This window comes from Phaenicophaeus curvirostris, chromosome 4 (genome assembly GCF_032191515.1).
Source record: "Phaenicophaeus curvirostris isolate KB17595 chromosome 4, BPBGC_Pcur_1.0, whole genome shotgun sequence".
Taxonomy (NCBI): Eukaryota; Metazoa; Chordata; class Aves; order Cuculiformes; family Cuculidae; genus Phaenicophaeus; species Phaenicophaeus curvirostris.
The window spans coordinates 12431403-12458924 of NC_091395.1; the positions used below are offsets into that span (position 1 = coordinate 12431403).

General features: G+C 38.2%; 1 protein-coding gene across 2 annotated transcripts in view; it reads left to right on the top strand.

Moving 5' to 3' along the window:
- Positions 1-26870, top strand: part of NAA15 (N-alpha-acetyltransferase 15, NatA auxiliary subunit) — a 39897-nt gene extending 13027 nt beyond the window's left edge. Inside the window, exons 3-21 of one of the 2 annotated variants that reach the window (XM_069855246.1) lie at positions 736-840; positions 1564-1721; positions 4216-4350; positions 4519-4672; positions 6981-7100; positions 7737-7832; positions 7969-8075; positions 8484-8556; positions 10040-10209; positions 10913-11065; positions 13238-13366; positions 15635-15848; positions 16870-17063; positions 17367-17402; positions 19131-19239; positions 20034-20132; positions 20865-21008; positions 22036-22133; positions 25406-26870. In XM_069855246.1, the coding sequence (XP_069711347.1) occupies positions 736-840; positions 1564-1721; positions 4216-4350; positions 4519-4672; positions 6981-7100; positions 7737-7832; positions 7969-8075; positions 8484-8556; positions 10040-10209; positions 10913-11065; positions 13238-13366; positions 15635-15848; positions 16870-17063; positions 17367-17402; positions 19131-19239; positions 20034-20132; positions 20865-21008; positions 22036-22133; positions 25406-25606 (2495 nt within the window). In that variant the 3' untranslated portion in view covers positions 25607-26870. The remainder of the gene's footprint in view (positions 1-735; positions 841-1563; positions 1722-4215; positions 4351-4518; positions 4673-6980; positions 7101-7736; positions 7833-7968; positions 8076-8483; positions 8557-10039; positions 10210-10912; positions 11066-13237; positions 13367-15634; positions 15849-16869; positions 17064-17366; positions 17403-19130; positions 19240-20033; positions 20133-20864; positions 21009-22035; positions 22134-25405) is intronic. The other variant, XM_069855247.1, reaches the window with a different exon arrangement.
- Positions 26871-27522: the final 652 nt, after the last annotated feature.

A 27522-nucleotide genomic window follows, 5' to 3' on the forward strand; every position in this document is an offset into this window, starting at 1 on the left:
GCACTTCTTGTTGGTAAGATTTGTAACTTGGAAGACTGTATTGCCAGCAGTTGAAGCTTGTCGTTATTTATCTTTATGCTGCAAGTCTAATATTGGTTCTGGCACGGTGCAAGTTTCTTAATACAAGCTTTGTGGCTTTGTATCACTTTTTAGGGGAAGTAATTATTCACTCCTATAGAAGTGAAAGACTTCTTGAATGTTGTTCAGCACTTTATGTGTGTCAGCTGTGCTGCTTCTTCTGAGGGAATAGTCTTGTTGTAAAAGAAGAAAAAGCTGTTTGTCCCTTCCTGTGTTTTCAATCTGTTCTTAATACTAAGTTTCTTTCCACTGTCCAGGAATGTTGTGGGTTTTTTTTACTAACTGTTTTGGCTTGGGTGTATGTGTGGAAGTCTCAAGTGTTGTGAAATAAATACTTAAGTAGTTATAATGCTGCTTCTTTACAGTGAAAAAACATATCTTTCCAAAATCTTTGTAGAGCAGACAGGTTTCAGTGCCTTTAAAATAAAACACTGCTTCAGATTTGGTGGAAATAATGCATAAGATTTATTGTCATGTGTGATATACTCAATTGAATAATCTGCCAGTATGGTTTTCTGTGTGAAAAAAAGGATGCGAAATCTTGATGCTCATAAATGAGTCTAAATTTGCATTTATACCATACTTAGAGTTGCTGTATTAATCTTAAAAGCCTATGAAAATGAGTAACTGATACTTAATCTCAACTGCTTTTTTTAGAAACCTTGGCGATGAAAGGACTGACATTAAACTGTCTAGGGAAGAAAGAGGAGGCTTATGAACTTGTGCGTAGAGGCCTAAGGAATGACTTGAAGAGTCATGTCTGTATCCTTTTTGAAAAATGAAAGGAAAAGGTCTATTTTTACAACTACTTTATTAGTAGAATAGGAACAAAAGCCACTACCGTTAGGCTTCAAACTGGAAGGTCAGTGTTCTAAATTATGTTTCCAATACAGAAGAATGTTTTTTTCTAAGCTTTCCAAAGGGCAGGTGCTTTGCAGCTGTCCTTGCAGTCACAGTTGGCTCAAGTATTATTCTGACTTGCATTGGTTTTGGGGGTGTTTTTTTGTCATTAAGCTGCAACTCTTAATTTGTGTTGGGCTGTATTAGGCGTTTAAACCTGTGATTTGCTTTAAAATTATTATTAGTTGCCATTACATTGACAAGCACTTGTCATATGCTTAGAAGGTATGAAGCGCAAGCACTTCAGTTGTTGAATATAAACCCTTACTCAAAAATGTGTTTGAGTAAGCCTGATGGTCTTTTCAGACGTCTTATTCCTTTATTTCCTTCCCCACTAGGCAAAAAGTGCGCCTAGTTTGCAGTATATTATGTGCACCCTATACACGTAACTGGCAAACAGTTCTGTGTCTTCAGTTGGCAAGCAAATTTTGTACAGCTGAGGAGAAGCATGGTAACGATTAGAATAACTTTACCATCCATTTATAAAATGGCTTGAGAGCTTTCTACCAACTCTTCTGCCACTGCCATGTTGAATGTGTTTTCTCCCTGCTCAAATCTGATAGAATCCTTAACAGAGCTTTCTAGGTTGGCATGTCTACGGCCTTCTCCAGAGGTCAGACAAGAAGTATGATGAAGCTATCAAATGCTACAGAAATGCACTGAAGTGGGACAAAGACAATCTTCAAATCTTGAGAGATCTTTCTCTGCTACAGATTCAAATGAGGGATCTTGAAGGTTACAGGGTAAGTATGCACATTGCATTTATTACCAACTTCTAGGGAATTGCAGCAAAGGTGGCAAATTGTTTTATGACACTTGAACAAAATGTACAGAGCGTTAAAACTGTGCTACACAATCCTTTATGGAAGTAAAAGCAAATGTGCTATTGAGCAATTTCTGTATACAGGTTTAATTGCATGTTAAATGGTTATTTTTCAGCACGGAATTGTTTGCTGTTCATTTTCTTAATGCTGCATGATCCAGCTGCAGACACTCCCTGGTCCTTTTATTATTTTCTTGGAAGGGTTCCTGCAGGTTAAAGGCAATGTGCTCAGGTGATAACTGCTACTCAGGCAAGGCAGTTTCTGGGGTTTTTTAATAACTTTTTACCATATATCCCTCCTCCCTTAAACCAGCTGCCAGCAGTTTTCTGTTTGCAGTGGGAAATGATACAGGGCAAATGAAACATTGTAGTTCACCTCCCTGCCAACCTGGGTATTAATGACAGCTCCTTTGGGTCGGAATATTATGTTTAGTATGTGTACTGTGAGCTGTAAGATTGTGGATCAGAACTCTTGAATATTCCCCTTTTTTCTTGATTTAATACCCCAAATATTTAGATTACTATCTTATTTTCTTCTGTTTATAGCAAAGCTGAACACAGTTCAGTTACTTAAATTGGAACCTTCTTTCTGCTTGTTACTGCAGCACCCAGTTATTTGCTGCTTTGCGTCAGTTTGTCTGTATTTGCCACGTGAGATGCTGTTTCGTGCTAACCAACCACTATGAGGTGGTAGCATCAGGGCTTTGATGCCTCTTTAAAGAGGAATACAAACTTTCCATTCTCTACAAATGCATCTCCTTGTGTGGTTAGACTTTTTACTGTCTTCTTGAATTGCGGGCTGATATCTAGCTTGCCAATGCCTTCATTTCTCAAAAAAATATCAGCTTCTGTTTGGTAGTTATATTGCAGGGGTGTTTGTGTGCTTCAGGCGAAGTCATAGTTGCTGCCCATGATCAATGTATGGCTTGCTCAGGATTAGACAGAACAATGACTATAGAGGAGTTGTTTGTTTCATACTGCGCCGTCCGGGAAAAAACGACAATGGTCACCCTAAGTATTTATAATTCAGCCACTAATTAATTAAAGAAAACACCCTCAGTTCCTCCTGAATTATGTTTTTGTGCCTGGAAACTGCTCTGTTTTCCAGCTGGTGTAGACTGGTATAATAAGGTATTCCTTTTCTCTGGAAAAAAAAAAACCCCTCATATTTGAGATTTTTACTTGAGAGACTTTGGACAATATTTAATGTCAGGTTTTCATCCTTTTAGGCTTGCCCTGCACTTTTAAAATTGTGATTGTTAAAACACATTAGTCGATCTCTTCATAGATTATATTCTTTTCAAAATAGGTTAATGTTAGTATGTCAGGAGCAAGCCACATGGAACAATCAGCTATCACAGATCCTCGGTGAACCTGTTCCCAAGTTAGGATATTTCTTAATCACTGCTTTTTTCATATTAGCAATTTAGAAATGGGGTTCCTCTCATTGCTGAGAAAAGATAGCCAAACCTTACATGGGTGCCAAATTTCATTTGCTTATGTGTATTCACTTGGCCTCTGGATAAATATGAATACAAACACTTAATGGCTAAACATATAAATTACATGCATTTATGGAATGCATTGAGGATTAAATGTTAATATGCTTAGATGCCATTAATTCATAACTGATCATATATTGGTTTCTGCAGAATGTGAATTTACTTTCAAAACTGGCAAGTAAGCTTTTTTCTTCACTTTAACTTCCTTCATCTCCTACTTTATAATATCTTGAATGATCTTCATTCTAATGGAACTGCTGTAACTAGTTTTAGTTCTTTGTTAGCCCTTACTTCTGACTGGGCTTTTTTTGGTAGATAGTAACTTTTTCCTTTATTTTAAATTGCCTAAAGATACCCTTCATGAGTCTGTAAAAAAAAAAAAAGCAAGTAGTAACTTTTCCCTCAGATTAAAACCGCATGATACTAAGCAAATATGTTGCATCTTCCCGCAGTAATTATCTTCTCGGCAAAGAATAGGGATGTGCTAGCGTGACCTATTTCGCCTAACAACGCTTGTCATGGATTTTCACATATTTACTTTGAAGGTGATTTTGAAACACCAGTATGTAGTAAATGTTCCTGCAACTCAAACCAGAATGTCCTTAATTGTGTTGTGTTCACAAGTGGTAGGACAGGAAAGGCGCGTGTCATACGTTAACAAAGTTATCCAATGAGTACTGATGAGTCAGACTATGATTTGTTATTTTGTGTATGGGGTTTGTATTTTTTTCATTCAGTCAAGATCATTGTGGTGTTTTAAAGTTTTTTCTTTTTGTTCAAAAAAATGTATTTACGTGTAGAATTTTTAGTGACATTCCTTAAATACGGGAATGTTAAAAACAGAGGATTGCATAATGGATTTGTAATGGCGTCAAGATAAAGTCAGGAAAATTAGTAGTTATTTTTCTGCAGGAAACAAGATACCAGTTGCTTCAGCTCCGACCTGCACAGCGAGCATCATGGATTGGTTATGCTATTGCTTACCATCTGCTGGAAGACTATGAAATGGCAGCAAAAATTTTAGAGGAATTTAGGAAGACACAGCAGGTAAGAGGAAAATGTGAAATTCCTGCATGGATTGCTGCTTAAGCCAAAAATAAAACACTGCGTCCTTTGAAGATGTGAAACCTTTACGCAGTTTCTTTAGACAAATGAAATATATCTCAAAGGCATTCTAGAAGACTGAACTTTGTGATGTCTTGCTTTCCTGTGTAGACATCACCTGATAAAGTGGACTATGAGTACAGTGAACTCCTGCTGTATCAGAATCAAGTGCTGCGGGAGGCAGGATTGCATAAAGAAGCCTTGGAGCATCTTTGTACCTATGAAAAGCAGATCTGTGATAAACTGGCTGTTGAAGAAACGAAAGGTAATTACTTTTCAAAGGTACATCTGAACACACATTATGCAATGGAATCCCTGTGCAGTAAGGACAGCTTGTCTCGTAGTTGTCTTGTAGTCATAATCTTCTCCCAGGCTGATAATAGAGTACAGATGTACAGTTCTGAAGGTGATGAGCATTTCAGATGGGTCATCCTGAATTGACATGTTGAAATCCTCATGGAGGAGCTTTGGTAGTAGTCCTGGCAGAGAGACTGTTCGCTGTAAGGGCAGCATCATCTTTGGCAAAGTAGGCGGCTTTTAATTATACTGGCTCACTCTTGCACTGTATGGAAATACTGTCTTTAGCTGAGCAACCCAAAGTAGGCTTCTGTGATTGTATTGCTGTAATTATAGTGCGTAATGTTGTATTAGAGCGATATAATACTGCGCCTTATATCCTGTAGCTGGAATTGCACAGTAATGGAAAGTTAATTTTTACAGCTCTTAACAGGTGCACTTTTTCAGAGCATGCTTTGTTCCACCTCCTGCTGCTTCTACTGTTCTTCTGTGAAACTTCCGATCTGTCAAAGGTGTTGCTTGTTCACGGCCCACATTGGAATCTCTTTGGATAAGATTGCTTGAATCAAAGAGAAGAAATCATTTTATTCTATTACATTGCTCACATAGATGCTGTATTTAGCTCCCTATTCCTGCTAAGGGAAATCTTCACTGTCTTGCAAAAAGAACTTGAGAATTGAGTACTGCCAGTGTCACCAAAAGTGCCTCAAGGAAAATGACTGCAGGCAGGTGACTCTCCAGTGTTGCTGAATACGCTACTTTGCATATAAATGGAAATAGATGTATGGGTTACGCTATGGAAGACCTTTTTTCAGACATAGTAGTTTTTCTTGTGGAGGTAGTGATGGGTTTTTTTAGGAGTTACTTTTATCTTAAAGATCTTTTGACATGGTATGTGTTCTTAAGTTTTTGATGAAGGTCCAAGGCTGATTTCCAAATAGGGCTTGTCCTGATTTTGACTGGGATACAGTTCATTTTCTTCCCAGTAGCTGCTGTGTTTTAGATTTATTAGGAGTGATATTTAGCTGCTGGCTGGGGCTAAACCAGGACAGGACTTGAAAAAACAGCGTACACGCCATCAAAAACCCCACAAAACCTTCTAGCAAGTTACCAGACAAAAGGATGGAAATTCTCTTTGCAGTCTGTGTGCTTTTGGCAGGGTACAACTGGTTAATTTTGTTGGGCACAGCTCCTGTTGTGGTGTTAGGTCTGACTTAGCTGCCCCACATCCTACAGAAAAGCCTGTCAGTAAATGAGTCTTGTTTACAAATTTTAAGTGCACATGCAAAAGCCGTTGTGGATGAAGTACAACTGAGAAACACTGGAGGAATATTGGCATTTGCTACCGTTAGATAAAAATCATAACTTCCACCTCACAGAGAATTTAGGTTTAATTTCCTGATTTTGTCATTCTCAGCGAGTGAAATATTGATGTTTTCGCTGGCGTTAGATACTGCATGTAATCCTCAACTTATCCTGTCTGGGGAGACAGACTTTCTTGCCAAACTTACGTGTGACATAGGGAAGGAGAGAGGTAACGGTGACTTGACCAGATAAGAAAACCTTACCTTACTCTAGAATGACACTGTATCGCCTCTAGTGCCTAACATTTCAGTGCTTAACGTTTACCAATAGCAGAGCTTTGTAAAACAAAATTTCCTGTTGTGAAATGGGAAATTGACTTTTGTGTAACTACAGAATCAGCAGACATGTTCTATGCAGTTGTTAGAGGTAGGCTTTACCTTTAACAGTTGTATCCTGCAATGAAGTATGGTTAAAAGGAAACTTGCTTGCAGAGTCCTGAGTTCATTAATCAGATCAATGGCTTGATTTAAAACATTGAAGTTAGTTTTATGAAATACGAGACTGAAGAACCATTCTTTTATTTGCAACTCTGCAATTTCAATTTACTTTTCAAGGTGAAAAATGATGTACTGTGTACTGCTTTTAATTGCCTTCTGTAGCAAAAGCTGCACTTAAAGCAACAATCACCTCAGTAAATGAGAAAAAAACACATGCATTTTGCTTTTAACATTAAATTTTCAAGTACGTTTCAGGAGTTCCTGACTGAGTTGTAGAATCTGATTGTAGTGGCACCTGTTGTCAAAGTAAGAGCGTATTGGTCAGTTGGTTTGCAAGGCCATTGTGATCGTTCTTTCTAAGAAATGAGAATCTGATGGAGTTAAGGATCGTCAAATCATTTACTGAAGAGTGATTAATATTGCACTGCTTCAACATCTTGTTTCCTTATTTAAAATGTCTTGGATTTCACGCAGGAGAACTCCTGCTTCAGCTTGGCAGACTTGAAGAAGCGGTTGAAGTCTACAAAGGACTGCAAGAAAGAAATCCTGAAAACTGGGCCTACTACAAAGGCCTAGAAAAGGCACTTAAACCAGGTAATGGTTTGATATGCTGTAGTAAGCAAGCTGGGTTTGAATGCTTAGCATTTATATGTGTATCCAAACTTATATTGCTTTAAATAATAAAAACTGTTTAAAAAAATACCCATTAAAGTTTTGCCTTTTAGTCATGTGTGCATGTTGTCATAATGTTTTTAAGAAGGGCTAGAAGTATTTTGTTGTGTTGTTGTATCTTATTTAAAACCAAAGCAACACGCAAATGCAATATCTTTGTGCATGGTTGAAAGAAGAGGATTGTTTCTTAGGCAGTTTTAATTTTAAATTTTTCTATTATTGTCTCTGTTCTTGTGGGTAAGATGGATATTGGAAAACCAGGCATGATTTTCCTGAATGGGTTTCTTTGCTGAAGATTTGAGCATGGTGATAAGGCTGTTTAAGCCTTTTTAAGATGAGAGATAAACAGTTTTCTACTGCTGGAAGAGGAATTTACAGACAGTGAATATCTGAAAGCATTTTTAAAAGAATGAAGTGGAAATTAATGTTCTTTAGGAGCCATTAGTTCCTATATATTCAGATTTTTTTTTAACTAGATATAAATAACTTCCCCACTGCTTCTCCTTTCCTTCCTTCCTGAAAAGGCAGGAAAAACTAAACTGTAAAATTCTATTCCAGCCAATATGATGGAGAGGTTAAAGATCTATGAAGAGGCCTGGTCTAAATACCCAAAGGGACTAGTTCCGAGAAGATTACCGTTAAACTTTTTGTCAGGTAAGTGAATTTTTCCTGAACAGGTAGTGATCAACACACGTATTGTTTAGATATTAATGTTTTAACAGCGTAAATGGTCTGCAATTGATGAGTAATGTGTGGTAAAACAAAATCAACAGGTCTTTTTCCTCTCAAGGTGAAAAGTTTAAGGAATGCCTGGACAAGTTTCTAAGGATGAATTTCAGCAAAGGTTGTCCACCAGTCTTCAATACTTTGAGGTCATTATATAAAGACAAGGAGAAGGTAGGTTTTCCCCCCACTTTTGACACTTCGTAGCTGTGATTAAAGACAGGAAAGAACCTTCTTCTTCAGTGCTCACTGCACCAGCACTGCACCAGCTCTGTTGTATATTATGGCCTAGTATATCTAGAAAATATCAGTACAAACATACAGAGCTTTGTGCCAAGTTAGTAGATGTGGGAAACTAAGATTTACTAACTGTAAGTTGGATGTGTTAACTGAGGAAGGTTTGGTCCTAATTTGTGGAAAGATGGGTGAGACTGAGTGCATACCCACATGTGTTATAATTCAGGATATTGCAGAATTCTTTTACCAAAAATAACTAGTTTGGGTAACACCAAGTAATCCAAGTTAAAATAAAATACCATCTTGCCTACAGATATTTTTTTTTGTCCTGTCTTACACATGTAGGTGGCAATCATAGAAGAGCTCGTGATAGGTTATGAAACCTCTCTAAGAAGCTGCAGGTTATTTAACCCAAACGGTGAGTGCTACGGCTGTCGTACTTGATGGAAGTAACGGTTGGTGTAAGCATGAAGTGACCTTCCCGGCAGTGGGGAGTCAGTGGAGAGTGAAGAAATTGAGATGCTGGATAACTTTCCCCCTGACACCGAACCCTACCATAGCCATTCTTGGATTTAAGCTGTCAAATATAACGTCTGTATTCAAAATCTAGTCACTTGTTCTAAAAATTATTCCTAGTTCCACAGATTGGATGGTGTCTTTGCAGGTTTGAATTCAAATATTCTGTTTTCAAGGCTGGAGTTGATCGTTGTCCAGGAAACTGAAATTTGAAAGCTGTGTTGAATCTTTAATTACAGGAACGTCAAACAAAACAGAATAGATACTGATAGCACAGTCTTCAGAGGAAGGGAGGTTTGGAGCTTTTGCTGGGGGCTGGGTTTTGTGTTCTTGGCGATAGTGCTTGAGAGTTAAAAGTAGTTTTCCGAGTTCTGGCTGACAGCTGCTGTGTGGTGAGGTGTGGTTCTATGTGTACTGAACCCAGACCCTGTAGTTTCTCTCTGGCAGCTTTGTGATGGCTTCTTAGTCGTTTACCCAACTGCTTTGTGACAGAAAATCTGAAAGAAATAAAATTTTCTGCGTAGAATATCAACAGAGGACAGTTGTGGAATTATGGTAGATGGATTATAATGGTGTAATAATCAAAGTAACAGGAATGACAGTGTATGCTAAAACTTAGCAGGACAATCCTATTGATTAAAGACATTTTTATGAAGTTATAGCCAGTTGTTTTCCTGCGTTACGGAAACATGAATGCAATAGTTGGTTATTAAATTCTCACTTCAAGGCAAAAGTATAACAAGGAACTTAATTTGATGCTATAGCTTACAATATAGCCACTTACCTGTTATAAATTTTCCAAGCCTTTTGAATGCATTTGTGCTTTTCTAGTTTAAGGAAATGGCTTACTTGTATTTCAGTTCAGCTCAGTATTTGTGTTGATATTAAAGTTCATTCTAGTAAACAATTTTCTGTTACCTTAAAATGAACAAATGTGTATAATTGCATGGTTAAATTACGTTTCTTCTTTTCTTCCCCCTGACAAGGTGCTACGCTTTATAGTCAAAATTGAGTAGTGAACTTAACTTAGAAGACTTGGATTTCAAGCAGAGCTCTCTTAACTTTCAAAACTGTCTTGTGTATGGGAATGTTTTCTGGGATATATTTAGGTGAACAGTGATGGTAAATTTGTCAAAGGTGGAGACACTCTTTTTCAGGTTAGGGATTGGAACAGGCAGCCTGTTTTGTTTAAAAATATTCAAGTGTATGAGTTGAAAACATGTAAATGCTGGATGTACTAAAACCCATTACGTTGTTACCCTGCAGTACCTGTGTTTAGCAGAGGCAGAATTAACTTCAATGGCTGAATTTATAACGCTCTTCTTGTGGCTCATGTGGGTTTTTTTAATAAACTAAACGAAAGAACTCTGGTTTTCTGCCTTCAGATGACGGTAAAGAAGAACCCCCAACCACTTTACTCTGGGTCCAGTATTATTTGGCTCAACATTATGATAAAATTGGACAGCCATCCCTGGCTCTAGAATATATAAATGCTGCTATAGAAAGTACTCCCACTTTGATAGAGCTCTTCCTTGTGAAGGCAAAAATCTATAAGGTAAGTTTGGCTTATTCTTAGTGACCAAAGTTATCCGTTTGTTGTGATGTAATCTTTTAATATACGCTTATACTTTCCTGTAATGTATTTGGTGTGAACATTGAGGTTTTAAGCTTGTATGAAGCAAGGCACTTGGAGAACCCATGGAAAATTACTTTGCGAATTTTAGTAAGTTTCCGGATAAGGGTATTGTTCAGCTACTTGGGGATTTTACTGCATGCAAATAAGTCCCTATGAAGATTTTTTTTTTTAAGTCAGTAATTTTTTTAAGTTAATTAATTGAAGTCAATTAATTTTTAAGTCAATCAGTGTGAATTCTCACTACACAATACATTTTTCATATTAAAACAAAAAATCACACTAATAAATTTAGTTGATATTTTAAGTGTTTTCCACGTCTTCTTACTCACACTTCTTTTAAACAACTTAAAAATAATTTGTCAGCTGCACTATGGGATTGTATCAGAATGGGGTTATCCAGAGCGTCCTTTAAGCATTTCCAGGAAAAACATCTAGTGCCAAAAGAGCTGTAATTCCATAATGAGGGACAGTAATTGTTCTGCTTCTTATCTTTAAAGATCTGTTGCTTTCCATTTATTATAAATGTCTTTAAAAAAACTGACTAATCGTATTAAACAGTAAGTAGATAAAACGGGCATGGTTCATTATTACTGAATCTAATTTGAATTTCTGTTTCTTTAAGCATGCTGGAAATATTAAAGAAGCTGCAAGGTGGATGGATGAGGCTCAGGCTTTGGACACAGCAGACAGATTTATCAACTCCAAATGTGCAAAATACATGTTGAAAGCAAACTCCATTAAAGAAGCAGAAGAAATGTGTTCTAAGTTTACAAGGGTTTGTTGCATTTAACTGTACCTTTTTTTGAATAATGTGAGCCTAATCCCTTGTGGAACAAAGTTTGTGTTAACTTTGCACTCACCTTTACAGTAAGTTCTGTTTCAGAAGAACTATGGTTGCTTCTTTCACTAACAGTAGTCAGTATCAGGGTTTGAATTAGTCATAGAATAGTTTCTGTTGGAAGGGACCTTAAAGATCATCTAGTTTCAACCCCAATCTTGGAAAAGCATTAAGTGAGAACTCTAAAGCTTGTATTTGATCATTTTTACCACCTAGGAAAAATACAACGTGCCCATTTTAGAGAGAGCTCAGAAAATCATTTCTTCAAAGTAGTCTTTGGGTTTCATGTTGATTCTGTAGGAGCCTTGAAAGACCTGATTAAGTTGTCCCTGTCTCTCACTGAGAATATGTTAGGGAATTCAGACTTCGAACAAAATTTGTGTCTGCTAGGTGAGAGGCTTCCTTTTGTGAACAAGCTTTCATTCCTTAGGCCGCTTTTATTCCTTAGGCCGCTTTTAAAAGTGACTGTGGGAACCTGTGTGTTGTATCTATTTTTCTTCCCCTCAGCCTCTGGCTGCTTGCCCATGACCAATTAGCTGGCATAAAAAATTTGCATTATGCCGATTGCTTAGTGTCACGCATCAGTTGTTGCCCCCTACCTGTTCTGATAGGTTTGATCTCACAGGTTAGTTACTCTTTAAGATGTCTTCACTTGCTGTTTTTCTTTCATGACTGCAAGTCAGAATGACACAATGTACTCTTTCCAGAATATTTGACGAATGACAGGTTTAGAATACTGGCAATATCATTTATGTATTGTCAGTGTCGGGCAAAAAGCTATCAGGACCTCCCTTGATTGTTTGTTGTCCCAATTTGTTCTTTGTTCTTGAAGAGCAGGAAGAATGTGGAGTAAGGGAGGCTGAACAGGGAGGTGTTTATATGGGGGTAGCTGGAGGATTTTTATGAAGTGGAGGCTTTGTATACAGGTAAATGCAGAGGGGAGGGGAAGCTTTGTGTTATTACAAGCTCAGTAGCTTTATGCAGAGTTTGTGACAAATAAACTTCTGTGAATGTAGATTAACTGACCTCTCTCAATGCCTTAAGCAGCTTTAAAAGGAAGTCCAGGAAGCAAGCATACCAATTGCCTGAACCTGAAATTTAAAAATGTCATTTGGTGAGGTTGCCCTGTGTAATCTTTTTCATCTTCTTTTGTTCTTACACCTACTGCTCAAATATGGGCCTCTTAATTAAAAAAAAAAAAAAAAATCAAAGATGATGTGAATTAAACATAATGAAAACAGAGCTAACTTTTTTTTTCTGATTTTTAGCTGCCTAAATCAGGCTGTTTGAAGATAGCCTTTCTCTCTGCTTGGGACGTTCTCCTTACCCTTCCATCTGAATATTGTCTGTCATTTTCCCAGCTTTAGCTCTTGGCTGGTTTTTAACAGCCTGGCTTTTGCAAGAGCAGAGTAAAACCAGAATAACTGCACCCACCCCAGGCAAACTTTAAGCCCACCTGGCTTAAAGTTTGAAAGGCATGTGATAAGTTCCACATATCTATGGAAGTATGTGTGGATGCCAGATTTGAAAGACAACTGTAATCTTTTTTTTGAATCGGAAGTTGTCAAAGCTACCAGTATTCTTTTCTCTTTGTCACTGCTCTCTGGCACTGGTCACACAAGAAATAACCTATGACTGCTGTCGGTTATTATGCAGAGGTTGATCTGCAGGTCTCTGGAAGGCATAGATGACACAGTCTTAGCTAAATAATTTTAAAAATTCCTGCAGGTGTCAGTCTCATGCAACATGCTAGAGGTTTTCTGCAGTTTTTCTTCGTGCTGCAATGTGTTACTTGTGCACGCAATGTTACAAACACTGAATGAGCATCTCTCCTATCCTTACGATGAGGAACTGTCACAGTTAAATGGCTGCTACCTGGCTATTGATTTTATATTCTGACTTTTCCAATAAATGGAACATTAAGGAATTTCTCTTTTTAATTCACGAACGAAACATGTCCATCCTAATAGTGACATTTGTGACTTCCAGGACTCCCTTTTTAAAATTTTGTGTTCTTTTGAGAGCCTCTGTATTTATGCTTTTAATTAGAACAAGATACATTGAATGAGGTTTGGTTTGGGTTTTTTTACAATGCTGTTTTTCTTTTAGGAAGGAACCTCGGCAGTAGAGAACTTGAATGAAATGCAGTGCATGTGGTTTCAGACAGAATGTGCGCAAGCTTACAAAGCGATGAACAAATTCGGAGAAGCACTTAAGAAATGCCATGAAATCGAGAGAGTATGTATCTAGTTCAACTGCCTAGGTTGGAAAACACTTAAGTTTAAGTTCACTGTGCTAATATGTTTCCTTTCTGAGCAAATAAGAGTATACTTCGTGTAGCTTCAGAAGAGAGATTTCCTTTCATATTGGCTCCTGATGAATTCTTTAAATGCCATTTCCTCCTAAAAATGCCACTGTAAGCTGCATATTATAAAGAGATTGTATGAAGTCATTTTAAGATCTAGGAAAGAACAGAAAACTCAGAAATTATCTCTTTTTTGGCAGGGTACTTAAAAATAGATATTTGGGTACAAACCAAGAGTATATGTACGTTAAGCCCATAATGATAGCACGGCTGAGATGACAAGCCCAGCCTTAGAGTAGAGAAAAGATATCACCTTGGTTAGTTTTAAGCCTCTATTTTACAGAGAGAGAATAAATGTAAAAAACTATCAGAAACCTTAGGTATCTCTTCCTTTAAAAATAGGTAAGCTACAGTTTAAAATAAGCTATTAGAAATACAGAGACTTCTTAGAGTAGAAATTGTATCAAAAAAGGAGGGATACTTGCACATTAAATGCAGTTGCATCGTAAGGAAAACAAAAGCTTGGATGCACAGCTTCTTAAAAAGGAAGTACAGGTTTGGGGGTTTTTAGGCACTTTAGGGTATACGAAAAAAAGGCAGAAGTGAGGTTGTAAATGAAGTGCTCAAAGAGGAGAAGTTAGTTGGAAGCTATGCCTCTTTGCAAATCGAGAGGCTTCAAGAGATTTCAATGCCCGGGCTATTGTGCAGAGGGAACTGGTCTGGAATATTCTCAGATTGGAACAAATCAACAAAGTGGTTTGCCAGGACCATGTTCTGTTCACACAAATCCTTTAAATAAGTTTGTGTAAAACACTTTTAAAAGAATTTGTGTAAGAAACTACTGGTTTTGTAACTTGTCTTGAGTACCAGAACGGGTCAACAAATGTCGAGCTGACTTATGCCACCCTGAAAAACATTTCTAAGGAATGAAGTCACTGTGTTCCATTTATTTATAGGATTAATCGATTGAGAGTTTAGTAAGCATCAGCAGTAAGATAGACAAAGATGATGTACTCCGAAACCATCAACAAAGCTTTTTTAAGAAAAAGCAGTGTCTCTTAAACCTTTTAGAGGTGCCAGTTATGCTTATGGCAGTTTAGTTGATAAAACGTGTTCTGGGTTTCAGGAACACTTGTGATGTCATCCTTCACACCCTAAAAGATCTGAGCTCTCTCAGAAAAATACGGAAGTTGATCTTGTGGATTTAATAACTAGGTTATGGCTGGGAGAACAAAGTAGGAACAAATAAGCTTTTACAGCTTTTACAAGAAAAGGAGTTTATCATGGACATTACTAAGGCATCTCTTTAGGGTCTCCGTTCAGTAAACGATCACAGAAAAGAAGTGAATAGTGCCAGGACAACACTTGCACTTGCTAAACTAGGTGACAAAATGACACATGAAACACGGTGTTCAAGAACGTAGTTAGTGAAGGAGGGACAAGAAGAATTCTTTGCCTGTGCATGAGTGCAAGGTCTTACATGAATTATTGCTGCTTGGGAAAGAAATCTGGGAACTGTTCTAGGCGGTACTGCAAAAATGTCTGCGTTGATGTGAAGCAGCAGTCAAAAGGACAGCGTTGGGAACTAAGTGACTGGAGAAATAGTACTTATTCTTCTCTTATCTAAGTCTGTTATACTATTTAGATCTGAATAATATACCGCCTTAAATATGTGCCAGTAGAATACATACTGTGAAGTCACTTTGGCATGGAGAGTTTGTTATTAGCTTGTCATGCTTACTGTTTTATCCTCAGCAACAACTGAGTTTAGGATGAAGTTGTATGAGATCATAAGTACATCGAAAACTTAAGAGGGGAATATGACTTGTCACTGCTTAAACAAAAAACAAGGGAACGCGAGGTGACAATGAGGAAAGCCGATCTAGAACAAGAGGAAGTACTTTCTCCCACCATATGTGATTTAAGTGTGGAATTCATTGCCACAGTATTTAATGGAAGTCTTAACTATACTTTTGACTGGAAAAATAAAGGAGTTCATGGAAGAGTTCTGCTTTCTGCTCTTTTCACCATGACTTTATTTTTGGAGAGCTTTAACTCAATGTTTCTAAAAGCTAGGGTGTATTTTTCAAGCAGCAGCCTTTTACTTAAATTATTCCTGTGGGGAGAGAGTGTTAAAAAAAGTCAGGGTTAGTATCTGATTGTTAATACTTGCTAAATAATGCTGTATTATGTTGCATTAGCATTTTGTAGAAATCACGGATGACCAGTTTGACTTTCACACTTACTGTATGAGGAAGATTACCCTTAGGTCTTATGTGGACTTGTTAAAACTAGAAGATGTACTTCGACAACACCCGTTCTACTTCAAAGCAGCACGAATTGCCATAGAGATATATTTGAAACTTCATGATAACCCCTTAACGGACGAAAATAAAGAACATGAAGCTGATACAGGTATTTAACCCTCAGGATTTATTAACTATGCAGTTTCACTAATTAGTGGATGTTTTATGAAGAGCCAGCATTCTTACAGTTGTGAACTGTAATAGTCAAAAATAAGAGTTTTGCCCACTTTGAGTTGTGGCAAATTATAACTCGGCCAGCATGTAAAAGTAAACTTTCTACTGAAAGTTGAACTTGTATATGTTTTTATTTTGGTTGTTATAAAGCAATGATGATTTTTGTAGTCACAACTCTTAATTCTTAAGTAAAAACACATTTGTGTCAGAAAATGGCAGAGAAATCATGGAATTCTCATGATTGTTGGTCCATGAGATAACACTGAAAGCAGATGTTGCTTGGTGGCAGCTCTAAGCGTTTTGTCAGCTTGCAAAAATTCATCTAGGTAGCAACTTAAATCTTATCATCTCTTGCTTTTGATGCAAAATAATGTTTAAATCCATTGATTTATCTTTTTTTCCTCTCATCTTTGATTGGAGAGCAGCTTAAGTGGTTGTGGCTTGGGGCATCTCAAGTGGTCCAAAGAGAGGCTGTTGAATCCTTCAAGAGGAATTTGTCAAGTTTCAGTATTTCTCATCTCAGTTCAATTGTGTTCACATTCAGGTTCAAATTAAGACAAGTAGAAGTGTAATAGAATTTCTTGTAGGTGCTTACTGGTGGGTTAAAAGTTAATTCTCAGTTCCTTAATTGGAGGGAGGAGGGGATCTGAATATGAATCAAATGTAGGGTTTCTGTAGGGCATTTAAAAGCAAAGCTGAAACTTCCATTACAAACTATGACTGCTTCACCTGATTTTTCTTAGACCATTTAATTACTATATTAAACATAACCTGTGTTATGTAATGCCTAAGGAGTAAATCAGTGTGCATGGGTGTGCAGTTTTACTCCTGTCACTGGATTTGTGGAGTCGTACAGTAGATAACAATTTAAAGAAAATGATGGTATCTGACAACTGATTGAGACTGCCAATATGGGACATCAGCGTTATCTGGTTTTGCCCTTTGCATGTCTGCAGCGAATATGTCTGACAAGGAGCTGAAGAAGCTACGGAATAAGCAGAGAAGAGCACAAAAGAAAGCACAGCTGGAGGAAGAGAAGAAGAATGCTGAGAAAGAGAAGCAACAGAGGAATCAGAAGAAGAAGAAAGATGATGATGATGAAGAAATTGGAGGACCGAAAGAAGAACTTATCCCTGAGAAATTGGCAAAGGTGCTTACTAATGTAATAATACAGTCATAGAAATTTCTAGAAGAGTTACAGTGAACACATGTATGATTTGAAAGCCATGCAAATAATCTGTTTATTTTTTTGTATGGCTTGTCTTCACAGATGGCATGCTAAAAAGAATTCTTTTCTAGGAATAGGGTTTTTTATATACTCAATGATGTGATGAAATGACAGCTTTTGTGCTTAGTTCTCAAAAGCAGCTGTTGAGTTCAAAGACACATGCTACAGGTGGAATTATGTTCATATGTGTATTGCACTAACTTGTTGATTATACCCTATTTCTAGTTGATCGGATGGAAGTCTTTCTATTCTGTATGTAAGGTGATTATCATTCGCTCTTTATGTCCCATAATATTTTTTTATTTATTAAGCATAGATAACCTGTGAATGAGGAGACACTGAAACATGCTTTAACAGCATTTCTTTGCATCTGTTTCAGATCAGGGTGGGGTTGGGAGGTATAGATAAAGAAGGTGTTTGAAAATGGTGGTAGGCTGTGGATTTTGATATCTGGGTTAAGAACAGTAGAGATACAGGAAGGGGATGTAACTCAGAAGGCTGTTCTGCTACAAGCTGTAGCCGTAAGGAGCAGGAACAGGCTTGGAAAATGTGTGGAAAGGTAATGAAATAATAGAGACTGGAAAAATTACATTATAGTAATACAGTATTCAAGTACTAATCGGTCCAATATTTGATATTTTTATATTACATGTATAATGAACACTTTTGGTTCTTGAGGGGTAGTATTTAAACCCTTAGACAGTGAACTTTACTCTGTAGCCTGGAAGTAAATTACTTACGAATCTTGACTGGTCATTTAAGAATATTGTCGGTATTCCCATTGCTTGGCTCGCTGGGCACAAGAAGCGGCTATAATTGCAGCGCTGGTTAAGATTGAAATGGTCACAGTGACATGTATTGAAATTGAGTTCTGGAGCAGAGGGATTTCATGGGATATCCCAGGATAATCGAGGAAGTCCCCAAGATTATAGGGAGTCATTGTAGCTGGATAGGGCATTTCTTTGGCAAATTGTCCCTACTTATATTCCAAATTTAATACCCTAATCATAATATAGAAATTTCTGAATGTAGTTAGTTCCTAACGCCAGAAGACAGAGTTGGTCACTTGAAAATAGTTTTCCTGGAACAGTTGGCCTGAGACTGGATATGTAGCTTTGGCATTAAAATCGTAACTTTGAAAACAGGTTGATTATAGGCTCCAAATAGCTTAAGTGTACAGTTGTGACTGCTGTGTGCAAATTCCTAACAGCACATATAAACAATACAATTTTTTTAATGAAAACTGCTGGTTAACAGGAACTCCATAAGGTGCCCATCCAGTTATTTGCAATGGAGTGGATTCCTTCAGCGTTACTAAATTGTTATTGACAGGCAAAAATTAAATGTTGTATCTGATTCTTATAGAGCAGCTTATGTTTGTAGAAATGTAAACATGAATAACAACAGACAGTTTGTGTTTGAATTATCCCAAACCTCCAGATGCAAGAGATGTGTCTGTGAAGAATCCTTGCACAGAATTAGTTTGCGTTAAAGCTGTCCATTTACGGGTTTACGCTAGCTGAGACCAGGATCAATATCCAGTTACTTCAAGCTCACTGTTAGTATCTTGTCTGGGAATGTCACCCTGGCCTGGCAGCTTTCAGGAACCCATCTGAAGTTCACATGAACAGACTGTCATGCTGTTAAGCGTGGTCCTTTACCAACACCTCACACCTGTGTGTGTAGATGGGCGCAAGGAGCCGTACATTGGAGGCTCGGCTGCAGCTGATGTAAGAGACAGTGAAGACTTGTAGCTCTGTAGCAAAATGTGATTTTGCACAATGCAGATTTTTTAACTTGACAGTCGGTGTTTAGACCCTTAATATTGAGTGAAAGATGCAAAATTCATAGTGGAAGAGGTTCTAAGCATCTTATGCATTGTCTTAGGAGAGTAACTCCAATGTGACTCAGAAATAGCTAGTTCTGTTGCTGTAGAGTCATTAGATTTAAACTTTGACTTAGTTGTCTGTCACTTCCTTGAATCCGTAGGTCGAAGCGCCTTTGGAAGAAGCCATTAAATTTTTAACACCCCTGAAGAATTTAGTGAAGAACAAAATAGAGACACATCTTTTTGCCTTTGAGATTTATTTTCGAAAAGGTAGGTGAGAAAACATAAAGCAAGCAAGCAATTTGTGTTCATAAAGATGTGTATTGGAACGTAATTAAAAATTGTCGATGAGATAGGAGTCAGGCACTATCAAGAGACAGAAGTTTTCATGGGACTGACACTCAAGGCATGAGAAGGACTCTGAGAAAACCCACAGTTTGAATGTTTGGTGATTGCCGACATTCTTTGCTGCATTTAAATCTCTAAGCAATGAGACTGTAGGTAGCTCTCCTAGCTTGCATTTGTCAGGGTTATTTGTTCATATCTATGGTTTGCAGGATTACACATAGAATCATAGAGTAGTTTGGGTTGGAAGGGACCTGAAGGATCACCCAGTTCCAACCCCCTGCCATGGGCAGGGACACCTCCCACCAGACCAGGCTGCCCAAGGCCCATCCAACCTGGCCTTGAACACCTCCAGGGAAGGGGCAGCCACAGCTTCCCTGGGCAACCTGGGCCAGTGTCTTACTGCCCTCAGCGTGAAGAAGTTCCTCCTTACACACTGCAAGGAAGTGGTGTACTGGTCTTTTTAAACACTGGACTTTTGAATTCTTGTATCAGTTAAGTATTATGCTTTAAGAACTTATGTTCAAACTTATTTAACTAGTTTAACAGACTTGATTCAGTGGTTAAATAAACACATTAAAAAAAAAAGGGCTGTTGCAGTACACTCAGCTTTAGTTTCTTCTGACCATTCTAATTTCAAACGCTAAATACTCTCCCAATATGATGCAGTCGGTTCCAGCCACAGGGTTTTGACCATTTGCCAACACTTTCTTTTCCAGAGAAGTTCCTTCTGATGCTTCAGTCTGTGAAGAGGGCCTTTGCTATTGATTCTAGTCATCCTTGGCTTCACGAGTGTATGATTCATCTCTTCAGCAGCGGTATGTGTCTGTCTGGCATGGCTTCCCTCATCTGGACATACTTCCAGGTGATGCTTAACCTGCACACAGTCATTGGGTTTTAGTTTATAGACTGTTAGCACAATTAATTCAAAATATTTATTACCCATTTTAGGAAGCTTTTTAAACAACTGATTCATGCTAAAATTAAGTATGTTCATTACAACTGCAGCTGGACTTAGTAGTTACTCTAACAAGTATTAGTAATGTTTTTAAGACTTTTGAATAGTGAAAGTGAAAAACAGTGAAACCCTCAAAGAGTGAGCAAATGAAGAAACGTAAGCTGCAGAGCTAAGGAATCTGTTTTTTCTTCTGGCAAAGGCTTAGAATTCTGTCCTTTTTGTTAGGAAGTTGGATTCTCTCCTCTTGCCCCAAATGTCACTCCTCCTTTTGATGGCTACAGGCTAGATACGTGTAAGAACAGCCTGGTACAGCCTCAGTCTTTGAGCCTGATAGATTTTAATCAGTAAGGGGGAGAGTGAACAGGAGTAAAAAGGCTTTGGTGTTTTTGAAGCATCAGAAAATTATCACAGTCAAGCTTTTTCCAACCAGATGGAGTTGTTTACCTTTTCAGATTTAATCCTTCTTGTTTTGAGACTTTCTCTGTTATGTTAATTATGTAAGCATGACAAATATTAAAATAAATACATAAAGTAGATTTTAGTGTGATTACCTGCGCTTACCTCGATTAACTTCTTTTTTCCAATTCAACAGTATCTGAAAGTAAGGATCTCCCCGATGCAGTTAGAACAGTGTTAAACCAAGAAATGAATCGGCTTTTTGGAGCAACTAATCCAAAGAACTTCAATGAAGCTTTCCTTAAGAAGAACTATGACTCACTACCACATAGGTTATCAGGTATTTTGCCTTTATCCACTTTCTGCCCCACTTCTGTATCTTCTGTGCAGTGGCACTTCAGTTTCAGCACCAGTGAGGAGTCCTTTCTTCTCAGTTTGTGGTTTTTGTGACAACCTGACCACCAGTTTGTCTGTGGTTTTCTTTAATTATTTCTCTATGCAAATTTTTCTACTTCTGTTTGCTGTTTTCATTTCTGGTGCGTGCTGAACCTATCATAACACTGAAAATGTATTTATTGCATCTGTGATATAGTTTGTATGAGCTAAGGTGTGCGAAGTAGTATTTCCAAGTTGCAAAGACGTGTATTTGAAGAGACTGACAGCCACGAAAAATGCACTGAGTGCTCAGCAAACTTGGTACCACTCAGAGCTATTGGAATGCCTCGAAGCATTGATGGTCCTATTTACCTGTCGTGAAAGGCTGTCAATAGCAACCACGTATTCCAGTGGATACCGCATAGAAAACGGGATGTAAACCACTCGGGGGGGGGCAGCATTACTGTTGCAGCTCAGTCTGGGCTCAGGCCTGGCCACAAAAAGCAGGGAGTTGACTCTTGCATCTTTTCTGGTTTCAAGTCCCTTCGGCTACATCTGTGCCATGGGACTTGGAAATACATCCCAGTTGTGTCCTGACACCATATTATACCAAGAGCTCTGTGTGCACGTCTCCTCCGTGCGCTGAGTTCTGTATAAAGAGGATGTGAGCAGTGGTGCTGAAGGGAACTGTGCTCTGTTGCCACAGGTTTGATGTATCTTCACTGCCTAGGATTCCACAGTATGCTGTAAAATGCTCCTACCCTGGAGTATTGACAAGTTTTAATGTTTTGTCTAGGACCAAATAGTAGACTTTAAGCTGCCTTTCTGCTTGCTCAGTTGTCAAGCTTTTAATGCTCCAAGTGGTTCCATCTTGAACTACTACTGCTGGGTTCGGTATGCCCACTTAAGTTGTATTATCTCCATTTTATGTTTGTATGTGAGATGATTTTTGGTCATCCACTGGGTGATAAAGTTTGTTTTTCTTCCTGTAGCTGCCAAAATGATGTACTATTTAGATCCTTCCAGTCAGAAAAGGGCAGTGGAGCTGGCAATGACCCTGGATGAATCCCTTATTAACAGAAATCTTCAGGTAACAGATATTTATAAATTGTAAAAAACTTCTTTACGCAAATTACAGAGGTAAGAGGAAGCTGAAACGATTGCTGTGCCTTATGGTAAGGAGGCTGAGTTGTTACGTAAGAGAAAGGGGTATTGGATTCATCTGAAGTGAAACGTTTAATGTCTTTTCATACGTTTAAATTAATTTAGTTTTGTCGTAAAAGACCTAGCCAGCAGCAGGAACCATGGTATTGCCACAGGTAGTGGGAAAGCTTATTGAACACAAGAGAATTCACATGGCAAAGATGCTAGAGCTCCTCAAGAAAAGATTGTAGTGTGTCTGAGCTTCAGCTGTTACGGGTGACTGTTAACAAGAAAAAGATTGACTTAGGAGTGACTCAGACTCCCTGAAAGCTTTTCCATATTCACCCCCTGCAAGCCTTAGTATTAATAAAAGGTGCATGTGCACATTTTGGCCTTAGTATGTAGTTATGTAAAAAGCTTACCAACTTTTGCAGTTCTGCTCCATTCTGGTGGTCATAGAATAATCTCCCTGTGCCACTGCTGCCATCCCCTTGCCCCACCTCTGTCTGGGAAGGCTGTCGCTTCTGGCTTGCGATTCAAAGTGTTGAATTTAAATTCAATTAAATTCAAAGTATTGAATTGAAAGAGCAGGTAGTTTTTTTTTTTTTCAGTGTCTTTAAATGTGTCTCATAAAGAACAAACAAACATGGTTTTTTTCTTCCTATGTCTGAACCTTACCTGCCAGAGCAGAGAAGGACTAAAATGTCCTTTTTTTTTTTTCCTAGTCTTTTCTAAACTGTCTGTGTATCCTAGTCAAACGGTTTCCTTTGGGATCACTGTGAGTGTCCTGCACATTTAATTAAACATTAGAGAGATTCCTTGGCAGGGTGTACAGACTTAAGGACATTTTGTTCCTCTGTGTTCCCGAGGCACTTTATTGTGCTCTTTGTCTGGGGAGTCCAAGAATTTTTTATATCTATTGCAAGTAAAATTGGTGAACTTTCTTGTAAAATTATTCTTTTGTGGGCAAAATTCAGCATTTTTGCAAAGCCATCCAGTTGGAAACACACTGTGTTTGACAGAACTTTAGTTGGGAAGGATTTTAAGTTCACAGTAGGATTTTTGGACAACGGAGAGGGGAAGAGAGAGACAAAAATAGACAAATTGCCCTGACTTGTAAATTTGCTTAGAATAGTGAGGATTCAGATTCTTTCTGTAGCCAGTCTGGTTTTGAGGCTTTTTATTACTGTTTGAGCACTCTCAAAGAGCTTAAAATAGATTATCAATAGATTTAGAAAATCTAACTGCCTTCAACAGCACTCTTTTTGCCTGGTAGCTGTCTATAATGCCCGAGAATGGGATTCTGGGAATTGGACTGGGGAAAGATGAAAAAGTAACCAGAAATGCCTGTTCTAGAAGTGTTATCTTGGTAGGACAAGAAGAAGCATTTACTGGTGCGGCAGCATATAAAGCTGATATACATAACTTTAACTTTCTCAGTTTTATCCTAAATTTAAGCATTCTCGGTGCCACCATTAAGTAGGAGTTGGAATTCTTCTGTACTTTTAGATGGGAAATAGAGAGTGCCCTAAAATAATGAGAATCTAGAGGAGTCTCGGTGTTGAAAAACATTCTCATTGCAAAGAGATCAAATTTATTGCATTTAACTTTAGTAAAGACCAGCTGTCTCAAGGCACATTGCAGGCATAATTCTAGATATATTTGACCTTCTGTGGATACCAGTATCGCAAAGAGCTAAAGAGAGGAAAGGGGGTTGTTGAAGAGAACTCCATAACTCTGTAGCAGGAGGACAGAGCAGTTAATCTCGAAACACAGAACAAATAAAAGCTACAGTAAATGTCAGAGGAGTGGAAAAAGCCTAGCTTACTTGGCTAACACTAGCATACACGGCAGGGACGAATGTTAAATGCTGACGGGCTTTAGTGAAACTCAATAGGGTCATTTCTTCATATTTGGAATGCAAGTTGAAAAGAACAGGAAATCTCCTTTTTCTCTTCTAAGTCATGAGCAAAAATGGCTATGAAGTTGCAGGTGTATCTGAAGGATGTGATGGCCAGCAGGCTGAGGGAGGTGATTCTGCCCCTCTATTCCTCTCTTGTGAGACATCATCTGGAGTATTGTGTCCAGTTCAGGAATCCTCAACATAAAAAGGATACGGAGCTGTTGGAATGGGTCCAAACGAGCAGTGCAAGGGTGATCAGAGGGCTGGAGCACCTCCCATATGAGGACAGGCTGCGAGAGTTGGGGTTGTTCAGCCTGGAGAAGAGAAGGCTCTGTAGAGACCTTAGAGCAGCTTCCAGTGCCTGAAGGGGCTACAAGAAAGCTGGGGAGGGACTGCTTACAAAGGCTTGTAGTGATAGGACTAGGGGCAATGGGTATAAACTGGAAAGGGGCAGATTTAGAATAGACATAAGGAAGAATTTCTTCACTGTGGTGAGGCACTGGCATGCGTTGCCCAGAGAAGTGGTGGCTGCCCCATCCCTGAATGTGTTCAAGGCCAGGTTGGATGGGACCTTGAGCAGCCTGGTCTGGTGGGACGTGTCCCTGCCCATGGCAGGGGGGTTGGAACCAAATGATCTTTAAGGTCCCTTCCAACCCAAACTATTCTATGATTCTGTGATTCTATACCTGAGTCATTTGGGTTGATTCATGAGTTATACACACTTCAGTACATGCTTTCTTCCCTACCAGAAATGTTTTCACATCTAATTATGGTTATTCGTCTGATGCTATTTTAACATTTGAATTCTATTCTACAATTCTTCCAATTCTATCTGAAAGCATATTCACAAAAGTCATTATTAGACAGTTATATATTCTGGATTCATTGTTTTTATTTGTCAACTCTAAATGCATATCTGTAGCTGAAATGTTCAGTGTGTCTCCCAGGATAGGGGCGGGCAGAGGCAACATAACCCCAAAAAACATGTTTAGCAGCGAGTAAGCCTGCTTCTTGGTTGCCAACTAATAAGAATCAATTCTTTTCTAGGAAAGTAAGGAACAGGTAACAAATGAGTATTTTAATTTTGAGACAAGATTTCTAGCTGTTTTTTACATCCCTTCTTAAACTGCATTGTTTCAATTCAGACTACACTGGTATTTCTTGCTGTCTCTAGTTCAAAAATCGTCATTTGATATTGATAGAAACCTGAAAACAATACTTGGAGTTTTTCTTTGTAGTATTGGATTTCTGCTTTGTGAGAGTTTGGATGAATGTCTAAGAAGCTGTAACACTTCTTTATTTTTCTCTTTAATTAGACGTGTATGGAGGTATTAGAAGCTTTATGTGACGGTAGCCTTGGAGACTGTAAAGAAGCATCTGAAACTTACAGAGCAAATTGTCATAAGCTTTTCCCTTATGCTTTGGCTTTCATGCCCCCTGGATATGAAGAGGATATGAAGATCACAGTTAATGGAGATAGTTCTGCAGAACCTGAAGAACTGGCCAATGAAATATGAACAACTTTATTGGAAAAAAATGACATTGGACCATATCTGGTGTATAATATTTTTGTCACGCACCTGCTGAATTGTTCTGACTTACACAGAGAACAGAAGGAAAAAAAAAACCGTTGCCTTCAAATAGTTTTACTTTTTTTTATCCTGCTGACAAAGTATATATATAAAATATCTAACATATTACTGGATATAGATTGTTCGGTTTCTTAAAAATTAAAAGCTGCTAAAATTGAAGGAAAAAAACACAACCCAGCCCTTGTCCTTACCTACCTACCCATGTTTTTAAACTAATTTATATGAAATCTGGAGGTGTGTAGCCCTCAGAGCAGGTGTGTGGCAGAAATATTACTTTAAATTTGTCTTGTGAGATTACTGTTATCTCAGACAGCAAAAATGCTGTTTTAGCACTGGATTCTTTCACTGAGCACAAAGAGTTGTTGGGGCTTTAGCATCTGACTGATTATGATACGGGGATGGTTCTGTCCATAGGAAGTACGCAATGTGAATCAGAATATACAGAGAAACCCGCAACATAACATGTTATGGATGCTGGGACGTGCAGATATCGAGCAGAATTAAGAAACATAGTGTGTTCAATAAGCTTGTTGTGTCTCTGAAATTCACTGTACACGATCAGTTTGGTGTTCTTGCACCACAGTTTTTAACTGAAGGAACCAGTTCAAACTCTCTCTCTCTTCGCATTAAACCAGGGGTGGGGGTGGGGGGAGGTGGGGAGAATCAACGTTGCTGTTCTCGAGATGAACCTATCGGTGTAGGTCGGCCAAACTTTTTAAAACTGTAATGCAAGAACCAAATAAAATTATGCACTGTGATGTGGCACCAACTCATTAGAAAGATAGCATGCATTTTTCACGTAGAGTGAAAACAAAATGAGAACATACTATGGCTTGAAGTGGCAAAGAGGAGAACTCCTGACTACCGTTTTGACTGATCAAGAGACTAATAGTTTAAAACCTCAGCAGGCCTTGTTCACGTTATGCAGAAAATAAAAAAGTGCTGCAGTTTAGATACCTCTGGAACTTTTCCACAGTGTCACAGGTTTGTAATACTTGAAGCCCTACATTTCTAAGAATATATTTCTTGCTCAGTTGTTTCAGGCAAGCCCAAGACTTTGTAACTTTTAAGGGGCCCAAGATTTTTTTTCAATAACAGACCAGCTTCTTATTCCTGCAGTTACAGATGTAATTTCCTTTGTCAAACATAAGGTACCAAATATAATGCAATAAAACGTTTTGAAAAACAATTGTGTGAATACTTAAACCAATCTCTGTTGTACTTTGCAAATGAATGGGTTCACTAGAGTGCAGCTCAGGGTTGGCTTACTGTGCTGTCCGGTTACGCTAATAATGTCACTGCTGATGGGTGGTTGTCGAGTGTAAAGTGCAAATGCATTCTATGTAAATACTGAATGTCTGGGAAGTCCTATAACACAGAATGCTTTATTACTTGGCTTTTAAGTTCCACCAGTGTTACATTGAATTTAATTTTCCAGGTCAAGCTTCGGTCTACAAGTCTACTGTGTTAATATAGATAAGTGCTCAAATGGTTTTTTTTTTTATAGGCTCATCATATAAAACAGAGCAGAAAATAAACTACAGCTTATAAAGTGAGTGCCTTCTTTGCTGCAGGAGTTCAGTTACAGAGTACCCGTCACGTGGATACACAGCCTTCCTCTTCCACATCATGGAATTCAGTGGTTGACACATACAGTTAAGAAATCCAGGAAAGACTTAGTGGGGTTTGTAGTTTTCTAACTGTCAGAAGAACAGTTTTTCGTTTCTTGTATATTCAGCACCACTTTCTTTTCATGGTTAGACTATCGTTGTGTATGTTTGCAGTGTAGTTCATGTCAGAAATGTAAGTTGTATCGCTATATTTGTATATTTAATCTGCTG